The sequence below is a fragment of the Pimephales promelas genome, chromosome 25, assembly GCF_988280905.1.
Source record: "Pimephales promelas chromosome 25, fPimPro1.hap1.1, whole genome shotgun sequence".
Lineage (NCBI taxonomy): Eukaryota > Metazoa > Chordata > Actinopteri > Cypriniformes > Leuciscidae > Pimephales > Pimephales promelas.
In genome coordinates, this window is record NC_142793.1 from 21,764,134 (window position 1) to 21,782,910 (window position 18,777).

An 18,777-nucleotide genomic window follows, 5' to 3' on the forward strand; every position below is an offset into this window, starting at 1 on the left:
TTGCCACATTTATTCCATTTTGTTTAAACATCTTTGGGTCATGCAGTGATTATGGATTGTAAAGCTTTAGGTTTTATTCAGATATGTATTTATAGAAACTGTGTGGGGTGTTACTGTTATTTTTAGTGCATTAAGAGAAGGTGTGGTCCGGTACTCTCAGTGAGACTGCTTCGCTCTCTCTCTCTCTCTCTCTCTGTGTGTGTGTAGACCGGATGGGTTTGGTGTCAGACTCTGGTATGCCAGGTATGCTAATGGGGAAGTTTTGTGCGCTGCAGGTATGCGTGGAATCGTGGGAACTTTGCAGACTTTAATCGGATTGTTTACATTCTTCGTTTAAAGAGCACACGAGGGACAAAAGGAGACGTCATGTTGTGTCAGCAAAAACCGTTAGAACAGCATAGTTCTGAGGTGCAACAAGGCCAAATTTAAAGTAATGACAATTAAAGACATTTTCTTTTTTTTTTTTTTTTGCAGTGCAATGAAATGAATTAAAAAAATATAACTAACAAAGTTTGCCATATAGAAACCGCAACTTAACATTGAAAGAGATACACTTCCATCCTGTGCTTCATATATATTGGTTCTATAGAACCATTTTTTGGTAAAAGGTTCTATTGGCCAAGTGTGGAACCCCAGGGTTCTATATAGAACCCAGAGGAACCCTTTTTTTTAAGAGTGTATAGAACCTTGTAGGGGTTCCAAATATGTAGCGCTGATAGAACCTTTTAAGGTTCTATATAGAACCTTTTCTTCTAAGAGTGTAGGCTATGATGTCATAGGCCCAGTATGATTTGTATCCAAGAAATTCATATTTTTATTGAAGTGACAGTAAGTTAAATTGATCAGAAGTGACAGTAAAGGCATTTATAATATTAGAAATTTATATTTCAAATAAATACTGTTCTTTTCAACTTTCTGTAGATCCAAGAATCATGGAAAATGTATATTGGTTTACACAAACAACATCGATAATTATTAAAAATGTTTCTTGAGCAGCTAACATCATTAGGATCATGTGACACTGAAGACTGCTAATGATGCTGAAAAGCCAGCCTTACTATCAGAATGTTTAAGAATGTAAAATATAATAAATAGTCATTTTATTTGTAATATTTCACAATAGTACTGTATTTTGATCAAAATATTTTCTGCTTGGTGATCATAAGAGACGCATATTACTTGAATATAAGTAAATTATTAGGTTATTTTCAGCTTTACGCATATTATGAATATGACAGAATAGTGGTATAAGTAAGTGGCATGTGATGTGAAGCTTTATATGTACTTCATGTTTTGTAAAACACTTTTGCTGCTATTGAGGTGTGATACCAGCCCATTCTCACTCCCAAGGCGTCACCTAACTGACGCCTTGGGAAGCATTTGGACATGCTTCAATATCTGACGCTTTAGGCGCCCTTTAGCGTGAGTTAAATGACGCCCTAGGATCGCGTGTACCCTACCCCCACCCCACACCTAAACCTAACCGCGTCCTCTAACAGACGCTTTCCTTTAGCGTCAGTTAGATGACGCATTAGGATCGCGTCATGTAAGTGACGCTAAAGGGCGCCTAAAACGTCAAATATTGAAGCATGGTCAAAGGTGACGCCTTGGGGTGAGAATGCGTTGGTGATACGGGTAAGGTCAGGGACGTGAGGTGGTATAGGTCGAGGTTAATGTGTGGGAAGGGTCAACAGTGTAAATAATGCAATTACATAAATTACAGCTGTATGCAGGTATTTTCAAAATATATAGCTACAATGTAAAAACATGTGCACACAATAAGTCTGTTGTATCAAATTATTAATTTTAATAGCCTACATACTTAAAGACACTTAATATAAAGTGGGACGGAAACTTGTTTTTTTTCTCTTGTGTGAAAAACATTTAAAAATCTAAATAACCATTTTCCACTTGAAAGAATCTTCCATGGATTCTTCTTTGAACCATAAAGAACCTTTATTTTCAAGACTGATATATAGGCCTATAGTATGATATGATGGCATTAGTAGTAAGATAGTAGCCTATTGCAGTAGTGTTATCTGAATTCTGAAGCAGTTTTGTACAAAGGCAGTCAATAGACCTTTTTATGTCTTTCTTACTTGGTGGTCTTCATCTCTCTCACTGTCTCACGCGCACGTCCCCTTTCAATAGTCATCTCTCTTCGAAACGCATTTCTCACATCTCAATGTCACCCCTTGCCATTTCCATATGCTCAGTCATGACTCATGACAGCTGTTGGCGTTATTCTACATGACTGATGTGTGTTTGACGTTGGCATGGAAATGCACGCGAGATACCCGCACCTCAGCGGCCAGTGAGGTGTTTTGATGGATGCGAGGTTATCCCGAAGAACATTTGCCATCCCTCGGACAGGAAACCAATAGAATAGCGTTTTCTCTGCGTAATGAATCTCCTCCTCCTCATCCTCCTCCTCCTCCGACATAACGGAGAGATGCTGGCGTTCATCACGCTTCAATCGACTCGCGGCTTCAGCGTGATGGAGAAGACTGAGTCCCTGGCGTGAATTGAAGAGGGGAGCCCGACCGACACTCAGCACAACACAAAACACACACAATGCGCTCCTCCTGTCGCGAATACGATGCCTTTCTCTGGATGGTTGGACTCCTAATATCACCTCGCTGAGCGATGATGCTCGTTTCACGGCTCGCCTTTGCCCGTCGTCCGCTTTACTCGCGAAAGAAGCAGCAGAACGGATGCTTGACCACTGCGAAACTGTCTTCACGCATCAAGCCTCTTCTGAATATTGGCAAGGGACACGTTATCTTAACCACGAGGGCCAGGGAGACGCGATTAAAGTTTCAACGATGTAAATCGAGGTAGGTCAGCCCTTGGAGACGAGCGCTTCATCACTGCTTATTCTTCCTTTCATTCCGCCGATTATTCGCTTAATGGGTGTTTGCTGTTATTTTGGTAATTGCATCACTAAATCAGCTGTCATTGTGCTGAGTAGCATTTAATCGGAAGACCTCACTCCGTCCAATCTTTAGGCCTGGGAAATACAAGACATGTCTTCCATTTTTGAATGCAATAGATATTACGTGCGCATCAAATGCTGTGTTTATGGGGGATTTTTTGGTCACTCCTGACAAGTAAGGAAATGCTGCGAGTAGGTTGTAGCTTGGCATCACGACAAAGCTTCATCGCCATGTTGCATGTTTTGCTTTTCATGTTGCCTGAATAAGTTCCGTCTGATCAAGTTCATTGCTAAACTTTTTATAGGCTACTGAACTGAACTTTGATTCTGTAGGTCTTTGGGCACGTGGTCAACACAACAAATCAAAAGGAGCATTGATGTGAGACGTGCGTGATTCAAATCTGTTTTACTGACCAATAAGTAATTCGTTATATTTATTGTTATTAATCTGGAAGACGCATCATGCACTGCAGGTAGACAACCCGAACTGCCTTATTGAAGTAGACTGTGTAATATGGAATCATCCCATAGGCTACTTAAAGGGTTAGTTCACCCAAAAAAATAAAATTATCCCATGATGTACTCTGCTTTAAGGTGAATGACTTTCTTCCTTCAGCCAAACTCAATTGTAGTTCTATATTAAAAAAAAATCCTCTTCCAAGCTTTATAATGGGGTGGTGATGGCGTAGTGGATAAGACACATGCCTTTGGTGTGAGAGACCAGTGTGTCCCTGAACAAGACACTTAACCCCTAGTTGCTCCAGAGGCGTGCGACCTCTGACATGTATAGCAATTGTAAGTCACGTTGGATAAAAGCGTCAGCTAAATGAATACATGTAATGGGAGTGAATGCAATAGTAACTGAGATTTGGAAATCCAAAAAAGCACATCCGTCATGGAAGTTATCCATACAGCTGCAGGGTTTTAATAAAGGCTTCAATGGTTTTTTTTTTTTTTTAGAAAAATAGCCGGTAATACTTTATTTTACAGTGTCCATGTCACGTTACATGTACCATAATTCCATTAAATTATGCATAATTACTTGCAACTAACCCTCAACCAAATCCTAATCCTACCCTAACCTAGTAAGTATATAGTTCATTAATATTACTCAGTATTTAAGTAGAATTACTCTGAACACTGACACCCTAATATTATGAATGAACAATGAAGCGCACATTGACTGACTTCTTCAGGTCACTTAAAATGTGCTTTATGTCCTAACATATAAATCAACACATTTATATAACCAACATAAAATACAGACCATTAAACACATGTTGAGTTTCTGTGACAACATACCCCTATAGTGTTTCACTTTCGTTTGGACAACAACTGAAAAAAAATAATTAGTGAAATGGTAAAAATCTAAAAGTAACAAAAAATAGCTATGTTTCGATTCACATACTTTAATGATCTAATTAAACTAAATTGGAAAAGCAAGAAAACAGTTCAACCTCTGTTTATATCTGTAAATCTAATTTGGACAGGATTCACAAAAATGATATTTCAGACAGCTATCCATGCATTTGGACTTGACTCACTTTGTGAAAATGTTAATCAAATTTAATGTTAACATTTTAAATAAATATATAATCTGTTAAGCATTATGTTGTGTAATAATGCTTGTTAATGCTATTTAGAAAAGGTATTGCAAAGTGTTTTTTCACCTTGTATAGCACATTTCTCCTATAAGAATGCAAAAATGAATCCTCCCTCACATCATCGTCTCTCCTCTACCTCATCCCACTTCCATCTATTCAGATTTACTGTCTCAGTGACCTGTGTACGGTATGCCTTATTTGGCCTAATATGATTTGTCTTGTGTACTAGTTTCACCTCCTCCCCCAGCCCGATGTAATACCTCTTGTAAAAGCGCTAGAGTTTGAGACACCATGCGTCTCAGTAAATGAAGTGCTTGAGTTGTCGAAGCTGGTGGTAACCAAGCGCTACAGACCATTCTATTTATTGATGGCCGTCCGTAACCGAGGTTGACAACTTCATCTCACCTTGACACCAAAAAAAGGCAATCGCAGGCTGGAGTTTTGTGTAATGCTTAGCCAGCTGAAATTCATGCTGTTTGTACAATAACAACTTTTTTTTCGAGGTCGAGGTGGTTATTAAATGTGAATGAAGCACTATGAGCTCAGCTCTCGCATATGTAGGACAATAGGAATTCTGGGAATTCAAAAGGCTGGTCTTCGCTTCAAGAATATATCTTGTCCTGTTTGAGAGACCACTTAAAGAGTCTTCTTTAGCTCTGGACACCCGTTTTGTTTATATGATTGTCAATTTAAAGGCGCAGTTCACCAAAAAATGAAAATTCAGCATTATTTACTCGTCCTCGTGTTGTTTAAAACCTGTGTGGTGTTATTCTTCTTTTCTATGGAGCACAAAATGTGAATCTTGCATCAGTTTTTTTTTATACAACAATAGTTCACAATGAACTTGTTTAAGCGCCAAGATAAGAAGAAAAAAAAAACATACATAAAAGTAGCCCATATGGCTCATATACCTGTTTCTTTTGTCTTCTCTTATGTTATAGCTGTGTGTAATTAAAAGACTGAAATTTAAGTGTCTGAAAATAGATGAAAAAATAGATCGGTGAGAGACTTTGATTTGTGAAATAGGTCAACTGGTTCATTGAAACAAATCGACTCCAAATAATTTATTTAATGATTCGACTGGATTAGTGCACAAAGTGTTTTATATCAGGCAATTCTTTTCAATTAACTGGACTTGCCATATCCATTATCATGCCAAACTCTCCAAGAGTTGTCATGACAGAACTACTCTGTAAAAAAGGATACGATCAATAATAGAGCCCGGCCGATACCGATACAAATATTTTGGGGTTTTAAAATCCGATATTCCGATATATCGGCCGATATTTTATTCTTTTATTTATTTTGTCATGCTTATTTGAGTTTAGAGAACTGATGGGGATGTTCTTTTAATTGTTATTCAAGCAATGTATGTATCGTGACCAACTCAACGAGTGTTGCCAACAGGAACGGTGTAGAGTGCCCTCTGGTGGACAAACTATACAACTCCAACACTCATGACATGGTTCAAGCGCGTTTCGTCCGTTTTAATTTTATTGTTGAAATATTCATTTATCGGCCATTATAACTGCCGATACCGATAGTTTGGAAAATGCCTAATATCGGCCGATATATCGGTCTGGCTCTAATCTATAATGTATGACATTATGTTTTTACATCGCATTACCTCATCAAAATAAATTAGGGCTGTGCAAAAGTTAATTGCGATTAATCGCATCCAAAATAAAAGTCTGTTTTACATAATATATTTGAGTGTGCTGTATATAATTATTTTGTATATATAAATACCTATGCATGCATGTATATATTTAAGAATTATTTGCGCTTAAATTCTGTATATATATATAAATACATAATCTATATTATACAAATAAAAATGTTTTATATAGGAATAACACATTTTCTTAAACATATACATGCATGTGTGTGTATTTATATATACAAAATAATTATATACAGCACACACAAATATACTATGTAAACACAGACTTTTATTTTGGATGCGATTAATCGCAATTAACTTTTGCACAGCCCTAAAATAAATTAAACAATTTTCAGCTTTTTTTTTTATAAGTTATACAAAATTCAACTCATTTAAGTCAGTTTTATTTAATTTAAGTTGAAAGTTGACATAAACATCAATGTTGATTCTACTCAATTTAAGCCAGCAATGTTTTTTACTTTTATGCTGCATATCAAATATTCTGTTAAATGGGGTATGAAGTGTTGCTGAATCATGGAGTAAGCTCATAGCTTTAAACGGTTTCTTCGCTTGATTTCAATCACAGGTCAGAGGTAAAGCTGTGAAGTTAAGCGAGTATTTGATTTCATAACAGATCCAATATCTCGCTTCATTGATTTTATTGCATAAGCTACTTTTCCTCCCTTCGCAATGATAACTGTGTCACGAGCTGAACTAGATGTCCACGCATTCATAAACATATTTTTAACTCGCAGAGTAGTTCCTACAGTATTTATTTTATTATGATGTGGTCAAAGAGAGTATGTTGATTTCTGTTTTTCTGCTTTTCTTCACAGGTCTGGTATGAGTGAAGTCGCCCCCGTCTAGCACAAACTAGAGCTCACGTTTAAGAGAAGAGAAAGAGGAAGTCCGTTCAGCGTTTGCTGCGTATCACACCATGAGCCAGCCACAGTGAGTGTTCAATCTACATCCTACCTGCTTTATAATGATGTGGAGTGGTGTGTGAGGAACGCCACTGTGTATTGGGTGCATGAGAGTGTTAAATTGTGTTTGTGTGTGTTTACACTCCAGTAACACTAATTATGTGTTAAGCATTGTATTGTTTAGACTTTTCTGTCCCCCTTTTTTTCCGTTTTAATATGTTTTGGAGTGTAGTTTTTTTTTAGGTTGCATTGCATGAACAATACAATTCGTCATACAAATCTGGTCCTACCAAAAATAGATCATAAATCGATACTGTTAAATATTGATAATATACATTATACTGTATATGTGGCTGTAAATATCCTAATCAAAAATATATGTGTATATATATATATATTAGGGCTGTCAAACGATTAATCGCATCCAAAATAAAAGTATATGTGGGTGCACTGTATATAATTATTTTATATATACATAAATACAAACACATGCATCTATATTACTGACTCGTCATCTTCACCAGCAGGAACCGCAGCACATCTCACTCGGCATCCATGTGTTTGCTCTGCAGCAGGCGGCGTATGATATCGTAATTTATAGTCACACATTGTTCTGCAGTCAGGTGCTCAGCATGTCCTCAGATTCATGTGGAGAATGCCCTTTCCACATCCTTCCAGCTCACAACTGTTCCAGGATCAGCAGCACAGGTGCTGACTAAGCCAAATTGGGTGTAGTCTTCATGGCGCGACTTTTGCGTCGTCTTCTCAACGAGTCAGAATCAGGCCACCTTACCCAATTTAATTTGATGCCAGTGAAAATGGGTCTGTGAGGTAGATGTTCAGTCTTTTCAGTATATAACAATGACTTGTACAGTGGGTGCTGGTGTTGATCACTAAATCTAAGTAACTTTGAAAATCTTTGGGAATTTTTCGGATATTGTAAGTACACAACTGCAGTAAATATATCACACTGTGTGTGCAAGTGATTTTGGGATATTTTATTACAAAAATCTTATATATTATAGCTTTAAAGCTAAATTAGTTTTTTTTTAAAGGGATACTCCACTTTTTTTGGAAATAGGCTCATTTTAAATAGTTAAACAGTTGAGTTTTACCATTTTTTAGAAGAATCATATTCTTCATATTTAGAAGAATATCAGTAACCAAACCAGTTTCTGGTCTCATTGACTTCCATGGTATATTTTTTTTTTCCTACTATTGAAGTCAATGAGACCAGAAACTGTCTGGTTACTGGTGTTCTTCTAAATTTCAGAAAATCGGCTGAATGGATTCAAAACCGGTAAAACGTTGAAAAAATGAGCCTATTTCCAAAAAAAGTGGTGTATCCCTTTAAGTTAAATCCATAAAATGATCCCGTAATGGGAACCTTTTCTTTGAAGAGCAACTAGAGATATACTAATTATTACAAATCCTTTAATGGTCCTAACATAGACATGTCTATCCAAATGTTTGAAATATAATGTGCTTGAAACACACTTTACATACAAATATATGAATACCGATGAGATGAGAGTTATTCGAACGGACAGTACTTCAATTCCTCACAGCCTTGTTTCGGTTCGCGTCAAATTAAATATGTTGAAGGAATATTAAACGGGAGTACAACCGATACTAACACCGGTGTCAGTATATATATTGTTTTATGAAGAAGTGCTTGGTGTGTGGCCCTCACAGGAAGCTCCTGTATTCTGATGGCAGTGGTTTCCGTGTCCAGGGAGAGGGGGCGAGCGAGGGAGGTTTGGGAGGTTGGTAGTGAATGCAGAGTGGATTACTTCAGCAGCCGTCTTTGTTCATCAGAGCTGCACTTGTGTACTGTGCATTCAGAGCAAGTCTGGGAGTTAGCAGCAGAGAATAACATGATACTTTTGACTCAATTACACACCATGGGATAGATTGCAAGTACACCGCAAAAGACACCTTATATTAAATCAATCCGCTTTTCCAAAACCACCATGTGGATATTATTTACATATGTAGCATGTACTGCTGATCTTGTGTTGTGAGAAATAGATATACAAATACTTAAAGTGCCCCTATTATGCTGTATTAAAGGTTCCTTGTGTTGTTTTAAAGGTCTCCTACAGTAGATTTACATCCATCCAAGGTAAAAAACAACAACAAAGTTTTATTATAATATACATTCCAGCATCAGATTTGTTCTCACAGTGTCTGAAACGGCTCAATAGAGGATTCAGTCTCTATAAACCCCTTCTTTCTGAGAGCCTACTCTGATTGGTCAGATGGCCCAGTCTGTTGTGATTGGTCTACCGCTTACAGCGCATGTCGGAAACGAAACGCCCATTATCTGAATTTCAGATCCAGATCTTCCTCAGCACTTTATACGCAGTGATACGAACAGTAACGATGGCGTCGGTTTTATCATATCTATTCAAGACTACAGGGCACTGAGAGATCCGGCTGCCATCTTGAACCGTATTCCTATTGTGTTGCACAGCAGCAGTAGACGACAGCATATTCCTGCTCAAACCGGCGGACTACACTTTACACTGAAGACTCATAGCAGACACGCCCCTTCAAACGTAGGCTTAAATTAGGGTAGGGAAAATGCCTTCTTTCTAAATTATGACAATTGTTGGTGTAAAAATCATACTAACATTATTAGGGCACCTCAGGAAACATTATAAACTAATCCAGTTCATGACCCCCTTTAAGTGAGGTAATTCAACAACATTAGGATCTAAGAACTTGGATACCAGTTTCACAGCTGAGTGTTCAGGGACGTCATTGCGGTTTTGACATTTTTCTATCACAAAGTTGGGTTGAGGGGGTTGTGTTTTTTATTTTTTTTATAGCCAGTAGCCTTTAGTTCATGTCACAACCTGCCAAAATCAAAATTCACTACTTGCTAGTCGGTGGGAGGGACACTCCCATTCCAGAGAGCACTTGATTGGTCAAAAATTTGATTGGTCTAAATGCTAACAGGCATGGACTAAATGATAAAACATACAAAACTACAGTTTTGAGTTAAGATCATTAAATGTTTTGGCAAATGGGACACTTGCTACTTTTGTAAATATAATATGTACCAATTTTCTATTTAATTAATTTATTTATTATAAATAATTCAAACCAGAAATCTCTTTATGCCTACATAATGACATTACATGTGTCTTTCTGGTAATAGTGGAATGACTTATGCATGACTAAGGAATAACAGATATATTTTAAAACTTGGCCACCCTTCTGAAGGTGCAGCTTTATTGTTTCAGTTTTTTATGGGTCAGATTTGTCAAGGTTACTTTTTTATAATCCTTGCTCATCCTCATCAGAAGCTAATATTATTTAAATAATAATAATAGCCATAGTCAGTAGCTGCAGTGGAGCAAATGTAAAATGTGAGGTTGTGCTTTTAGTGTTTCTTGATGCTCATTTAGTCCTATTGTTATTGTTTGTGTATGTCCTTTTTTCACCACACAAGGTGTGTGTGTGTTTGTGTGAGTGATTGTGCACACGTGCATGCACACTCATGTGCTCTTGTTTTCACACACGCATGCTTACATGCACTCTGACACACCCTGAGGACGCCTTTGTGCTTGAAACAGGTCAGCTAACATTTAGCCTCGACTGTTCTGTCTAATGAGGTCTGTCTTGTTGTTTTGTGCGCAAGCTGATCGTTTTCTTGTCGTGACATTCAATTTTAACAATAAAATCCTCTTTGCATGTTTTGCAGGAAGATTATAGTACCATCAAAGTCTTTATGATCTCACTATATAATAATTACACAATTAATCTGCTCATTTTCATCTGTATGTAGGACTCGTGTTCTTCAGATGCAGTTTGCAGGGATTAGTTTAAATGCAGGGCACTTTCCATGTTCAGGGTACAAAATAATACCGGACTCTTTAAAACAAATCTTTCAACAAATGGTCATATAAAGATAAAGAAATTATATATTATATTATATAACTATATATGTATATATCATTTAGACTGTCAAAATCAGAAAGTCATACTCAGTATTAAATTAGCTTTTTTTCATTCGTTTTAAATGAGTTTTGCCCCATTAACTAAATTTGTGACATTTCAAAATATATACGCCTAATATGCTAGAAAACATAATTAATAAATTAATAAACAACAGGGTTGCAAATTTATCCTAGCTGCCACTCAAAAGGGACAAATTGCAAGTTTATATTAATTACTAATGAACTAAACAATTCCTATAAATTATGTTTTTATAATGTTGGTAATTGGGTTGAAAAATGTAAAACTGTGTAAGGCTTTTGTCAGGCTCTCAAAATATTTAAAAAAAAATCGATTTAGATTTATCAGCCAATATATTTTGTTATCAGTTTTTAAATATAAAGAGTTATTGGTATTGGCTAAAATTTCACACCGGTACAGTCCTAAATAGAATTATATTATTAGTCTTTATGTCAGAAAGGATCCAGGGGCCGGATTCACAAAACTATCAACTAAATGTGGTTTTCTTATTTTCTTTCTTAATAGAGTGCCGAAGTGATGACATCACTTTGTAGGACAACTTGTAAGTTAGCGTCGCATGAATTCCCTCGATCGAAAAGCTATGCAGTTTCCCCACAGACTTTTGGAAAATTGCAAAAATAAGATGTGTTCAACAAAAAGTTGTGACCCTAACACGTTTTGTCTATCAAGATAATCTTGTTAAGTTGTAATCTTATCAAGTTAATCCAAAATGTATACATTTTGAAGCCTATATAAATTAACCTAAAAAAAAAAAAAAAACGCAGACACAATAAAGTAAAAAAAAACACAAACAGGTTATTACAGTGTGTTTTATGTCATAGATCAAAACGTGAACATTTTTCGAGGCTTTGTTCACCACAGACCTTATTTCAGGCGATTTAGCAAAAACCCATTCAAAAATCCCATAGGCTTTAGAGCGTGGGAACCGGGAGTGCTAAAATGCTAACTCACTTCCGCGTTTTGGCATACAGAGTGACGTGATGACTTCGGCACTCTATATTCCCAAAAATATCCAAAAAAAAAAAATTCTTATCTTTTTTCTTTAAGATAATTCTTTAAACAAAATTTAAAAAAATTTAAATTCTCGAAAAGGATCTTCTTAAAAGTCATTGTAAATAACATCTTAAAGCATGCAGCACTATGCAGGATTTCTGTTTTTGTCATTTACATTTTGCGTTCATTACATTTTATTTGACTTCATTAGTTCTTCTTGTCCTGCACCTGCCAGAAGGTGAGATGTGCACACTATTGCTCTTTTCAAAATGTGTAAAAATACCTTGATGGATACAGTTGAGTGAGACATAACAAATCTTTAAAATGAACTGCTTTTCACTCTTAGAAAAAAGGGTTCATTGGGTTTGTATTATATATGAAGCATAGGGTTCTTTACTCAACTCCTAAAAATCTTTTATGCTAAAAAGTTTCTATTCTGGCACAAAGGTTCTTTATAGGCTATTATTCATTCATATTTTACATTTTATTCTGTATATATTTATACAGAATTTATTCTGTATATTTATTATATATATTCTGTATATTTGCATGGTCTGCAACATTTTGTAGTTAATTAAATTATTGTTTATTAAACTGTTGTAGTGTCTTCTTAATATCACATTTTAATCATTCTGATTTTTGGAGGAGAAAAACTGCATAAAATGATATAAATATATACATTTTCTATCTGGAATTTTGTGATCATTCACATGCATTCATAAATACATTTTAGGGTCTTGATGTTTGTCAATAATATAAAATATTTAATCCTTAAAAGACAAAACAAATGATAATGAATGAACCCAGAAGGTTCCTTATAGAACCTTTTTCCTGGTTACACAGAACCCTAAAAAATGGCTCTGAATAGAATGTTTTAGGGGTTCTAAATACATAGCGCTGATAGAACCTTTTAAGGTTCTATATAGAACCTTTTCTTCTAAGAGTGTATATTAATTTTATTACATAATAGCTGACCAAACACATCTAATGGTTCATGCAGAACATGGGATTTGTGCCACATGTTTAAAAAATAAGTAATGGGACACTAAATATACCCTGTTTGTGTACAGTACCATATGCTTTCACTTCTTATTGCTGAAAGGGGTCATGCAGACATGGTGAAAAAAGTGAACAGATGTCTGGTGTTCTAATTCATCATCTATAATACACAATAGTTGTGTTCTTGTTTAACCTCAAAATACCGTTCACGGCCACACAAGTCTCTAAGATATGGCTGTTGCAGAAGGATGACGTGAATCTTTCCAGTGCACCCTCAGAAATGATTACATCATGTTAAGCACTTGGCTGGGACATGGGAATCTCACTGCTGGTGACAGGACATCCTGCTGATTAACACAAACTGATGAATGATGGTTGCAGCATCTGGCTGTGAATGTCAAACAGATGTTACTGGGACATTAGTTGAAACCCCTCTTGAACTTATACAACTCCTACATATACGGTTTTACTACCTTACCTACCCTACCTATTTCTAGGCTGTACTTTAAAGATGACCTATTTATGCATATTGTTTTCACAGCCTTTTTTTATTATTCTACTGTAGGTTTTCAATGCTTGAATGTTTTTTATTGTTGCAGCCCTTATCCCAGTCTTTCAGTAATGCTCTGTTTAATTCCGGTCTTCATGAAGCCCCTCCTTCTGAAAAGTACTAATGTGCTCTGATTGGTCGGCTGGACCAGTGTTGTTGTGATTGGTCAGTCGTTTCGAGTGTGTTTGGGAAATATCACGAAATATACACACTACATTATATATTTTTGTCGAATTTAGCCACATGATTTTTGTAATGTTTACAAGTTCTATAATAAAAAAAAAATTGTTGACAAATAAAAATTACATGAATGACATGAAATGTATCTATGAAATGTATATGGCAAATGAAAAAAATTGCGAATTACGCCCAATGAAACAGAAATTTAGCAAAAACTCCATGTATCGCAAAAAAGGCTTTCCTTGTCATTAATGCTTGGATAACACGCCTACGTCTTCTTCGATTAAAAATAATGTCTAGTGCGGTGGCTGGGATATATGTAAACCTACCGACAGTAGCTAATACTTGGTCACATCCCTACTAATAACTCAGCTCAACCAGTGACATCCGGAGCTCTATTTGGCCCTTGTCAAAGTCACTCAAATTCCTGGCCTTTTCTCCCCCATCCAACATGTTGATTAAGAAAACTGATTGTTTGCTTACATGTAATCTAAAAAGTCCTTAATACACGCCCTTGTTAGGAGATGACTCAATGTTTTGGCTCATCAGTGTATATCGATACATTTTAATTCAAGTGTCGTCGCACTTACTCTACGCATTCTTTTATTTCCGTTGACTGATAAGATGTAAACTAGCTGCCGTCTCACTTTGCCCCCAGTGAGTTTACAGTGAACGGTCATAAATCAGCTGGGAAGAATCAATAGAAATAAATAAGAAAGTAGTCCACAGGGACGAACATTAACCCCTATCCACCATTTTTATGGGTTACTGCGTTTTCAAGCTTTATAGCTTGAATATGTCGTAAATAAAGGCTGGTTACCCAAAATATGCATTTAAAAAAATGAGGGTTGTCAAACGATTAATCGCATCCAAAATAAAAGTTTATATTTACATAATATATGGGGGTGCACTGTGTATAATTATTTTGTGTATGTAAATACACACACATGAATGTACATTTAAGAAAAAAATATATTTATATTTATATATAATATAAATTATATATAAATCTTTATACAGTATATACATGAAAATATTTCTTAAAAATCTGTATTTAACACAGTGCACCCACATATATTATGTAAATATAAACTTTTATTTTGGATGAGATTAATCGCGATTAATCGTTTGACAGCCCTAAAAAAATACCTCACTAGTGTTTGTGAAGTGAAAGAAATGCTAAGCTTGAGGGAACATATTTTCCCTGAGAGTTTTGTACTTTTGACATAAACCTAACAATAACAGTGGCTTGGCAATGGTTGATGAGTGATTTAGGTGGAAATGTTAGTCTCTAGAGAAGCGCTTCACAGAGAGGTTACAATCTTCTGCAGTATCTCCTGTAAATGACTTGAACATCACGATGCGCTCCACCATAGATGCGCTCAGACGGCAAAGTGAAAAAGAGCTGAATATGAACCTCAATAAGAGAGTGAATCTGCAATAAGAGACTATGCAGACATGCAGAAAATTAAATCGGTGTTAAATTAATGAATAGGCTTGGTCTACTTTATAACTGTGCAGTATATAGTTATTGTAATCATAGAAGAAAGTTTTGATCATGATTGATTAAAGAAATTTTAATATTTATTAACATTATACTTTAAATACACCCACTATAACAATTAACAACAAAACAAATGCTAAGTGTATTTACACTTTATAAATGTTTCTATTGAGATTAATATCAGTTAAATTATTTGATGCATAATATTTAATATATTAAAATATTTTAATATGAAAAACATTTACTTTGTAATACTGTAATGGATTGTCAATTCAGGTCTAATGTGTAAAAAAATATGACAATCTAACAATAATTACTCTGGTTGAAAATGACTTCGGAAACACTTTACAATAAGGCCTCATTTGAAAACCTTAGTTAGGTTAACATGAACTAGCCCATAAGCAATATATTTTTTAAAATATATTTATCATGGTTAGTGCGTTAAAGGGATACTCCACTTTTTTTTTTGGAAATAGGCTCATTTTACAACTCCCCCAGAGTTAAAAAGTTGAGTTTTTCTGTTTTCGAATCAATTCAGCCGATTTTCTGATATGTAGAAGAATATCAGTAACCAGACAATTTCTGGTCTCATTGACTTCCATAGTATATATTTTTTTCCTACTATGGAAGTCAATGAGACCAGAAACTGTCTGATTACTGATATTCTTCTAAATATCAAAAAATCGGCTAAATGGATTCGAAAACGGTCAAACTCAACTGTTTATCTCTGTGGTTGAGCCTATTTCCAAAAAAAGTGGAGTATCCCTTGGCCTTTAACTAATATTAACACATACAACTTTTGATTTTAAATATGTAAATAGTAAATGTAGTAAATGTAGAAATTAAATTAAGATTAGAGAGAGAAAAGAAAGTTAACATAGCAAATTAGAAATATCTCTGGCTTATGCAAGGTTTCTCTTTTATCTCAAGTTCCTTTGATCCAGGTTTGGATGAGTTATGAGAATATGTGGCCTTACAAGACAATAAAATGCTGTTTCAGCATGGGATGCACTAAAGTCATCATAACCTGTCCCTTGATGGGCGTCTGTAGACACTAAAACACACAGCAAATCACAGAGGAGATATACTCTTTACAACGGCTCTGAACTCACTAGCACAGTTTGTAGAGGACGATATCAAAATCTGATTTCCCCCAGAAACCCCCTCTAATTTGTACACCAAACTTGGTCTTATGTCTGTGTCCTCTACTACTCGTCCTGCGGTGTGGCGAACAGAAACTTCATGCGGGCGTCGTGCCACTATAGCGAACACTCATCAGTACCTGACAGCGCTACGGCTTTGCATATGGTTATTTGCAAATGTGATTTTGATGCCCTGAACAGTTTGTGCGTGTCAGGACTGATTAGAGTCCTGTTAGCAATTGGTGGGATGCAGTGCCAAGTGCGCAGATAGCATCAGGGAGGACGGGACGCCGCATGCTGAGCCCGTCCTTTACCAGCCAGCCCGCATGAAGGGTGTGAAAAGAGATTTTGGGGAGAAGTGTGATCGAAGCGCTGCTGTCATGGAGCATTTTGGTGTCTGTGAAGCTATGTACGCTACTGTAATTTATTATAAAATGATGTTCAAATGGGCAAATTCCCCATTAAATAAAATATAAAGAAAATGAACCTTTTTTTGGAACAATTTTTGACAATTTGACATTATTTTTTACAATTAATCACATTTCCTGCCATTAATGTAATGTGTCCAGATATTTCAGTTTTGAGTTTTTTTATTTTGCAATTATTCACAATGGTACAATGTGATTTAAGTGTTTAGTATTTTTTTTATTGTAATTTATTTAAATCTATTTCAAAATGTTAATAAATAACTATAATAGTATATCTATTGCTTGCTTGCTTTCTATATGTATGCATGAATGTAAGCATGTTGTATATCTACATGATATATACATGCATACAATAAAGTACATACATACAGAAACAAAAACGTTTGTTAGATGCGATTAATCGATTTGACAGCACTCATTTTTTTTGCATTACAATGCAGCAATGTGTCATAAAAACAATGTCAGTATTATCTTTGCATATTGCTTTCTTGTTAAATTATAAATTGTCAATTACACCACGTCTCTGACAGATTTGGTCAGATTCACCCAATTATTCATCATTCATTCATGTTTGATGCATTGTTTGCTCAAAACACAACAAACACAGAGATAAAAGAAAAGCAGAAGATTTTCTGGAGAAATTACAGTACGTTTGGGTCCATACAGCCATTAATGTTTTAAAGATTGGGATGGGGAACAGTAACAGAAACGCTTCCCAGCATAATATCACTGTCTTATGATAGCAATCCACACATACATGCAGCCTCTCTATTGACAGTGGCGCAGCTTTATTCTCCTAAGAATCTGTACTATTACATGCTTCCTTTTTTGTTCTCCGCATATTTTTTTTTTCTTTGCACTGGCATAATTTATCACCGCTCATCCGGCACGGCTGGGACAGAAGCCAAAACCCAGGTTTCTTCCCGTCTCTGTCCTTTCTTCTGCCCTTGATTAAGTCATCTTAAAAGTATCGATTACAGTTATGACTCGCATTCGTTATGATCACAATTATCACATTGTTGTTTATTTTGTAAGGATCTCCCTTTCTGGCCCGCAATTAAAAGTAGTAAATTTTGTCATCTTTTACTCAACCTCACGCTTATCAAAACATATTTGTGTGAACTATTACCTCACTAAAGTTTGATATCAAAAGCAACTGTGAGCATTGCAGAAGTATATATATATATATATATTCATTGCCTTGTTTGCGCTGAGATTGAGAACAGCAATCCCAAACTGCAAACGTGAGATGAATCAGCACACTAAATCCAATAAATCAAACACAAAACCGGGCAGAACCAGCCATGACATCCAACTGTGGGACTTTGTTGTTTTGCCACAATATTGTGCTTTGGAAATCTCTCGACACCTCATTATTGTAGAACGCAACGCATGATCCTCCGACCATGATGAATATTCTGGGTTTAGGAATCAATCTCGACACGTGGGACGCTGCTGGCCACAACTTAATCTTCTTTCATGCATTACTTATGTAGCCATTGAGGTTTCGTATGCATTTCCATATATTCCACTTCTGTTTGTGGCCATGCCCTTTTTGAGATTCCTTAATCTGCTTCTCGTCTGTCTTAGAATCACATCAGTCAGTAATCTGCGGGAATACATCTCAATAATGGGATTCTGGGTCTCTGTGGCGTCTGTGATTCACTTCCCTCTTCTGTTGCTGGTCGTTCATTGTGTTTGTGTCTCATACATCATGCATTGTCAGGATAAAACACATTCCTCATCCCTGACCTCTCCTGTATTCTGATCCACCCCTTGAATTGTGATTATTATTATTTTCTCCTTCTCATTTGTGCCATATATGTAGTTCCCCTTGTGTTATTCTTTGGTACGCTTTGCCTTAAGACA

The 18,777-nt window shown here is 35.9% G+C and overlaps 1 protein-coding gene across 3 annotated transcripts in view; it reads left to right on the top strand.

Moving 5' to 3' along the window:
- tmem266 (transmembrane protein 266) overlaps window positions 1–18,777 on the top strand; it is a 60,076-nt gene that overhangs the window by 3,068 nt on the left and 38,231 nt on the right. The window contains exons 1-2 of one of the 3 annotated variants that reach the window (XM_089127955.1): window positions 2,157–2,837; window positions 7,039–7,153. In XM_089127955.1, the coding sequence (XP_088984081.1) occupies window positions 7,140–7,153 (14 nt within the window). In that variant the 5' untranslated portion in view covers window positions 2,157–2,837; window positions 7,039–7,139. Of the gene's footprint in view, window positions 1–2,156; window positions 2,838–7,038; window positions 7,154–18,777 lie in introns of those variants that run through there. The other 2 variants (XM_089127953.1, XM_089127954.1) reach the window with 2 other exon arrangements.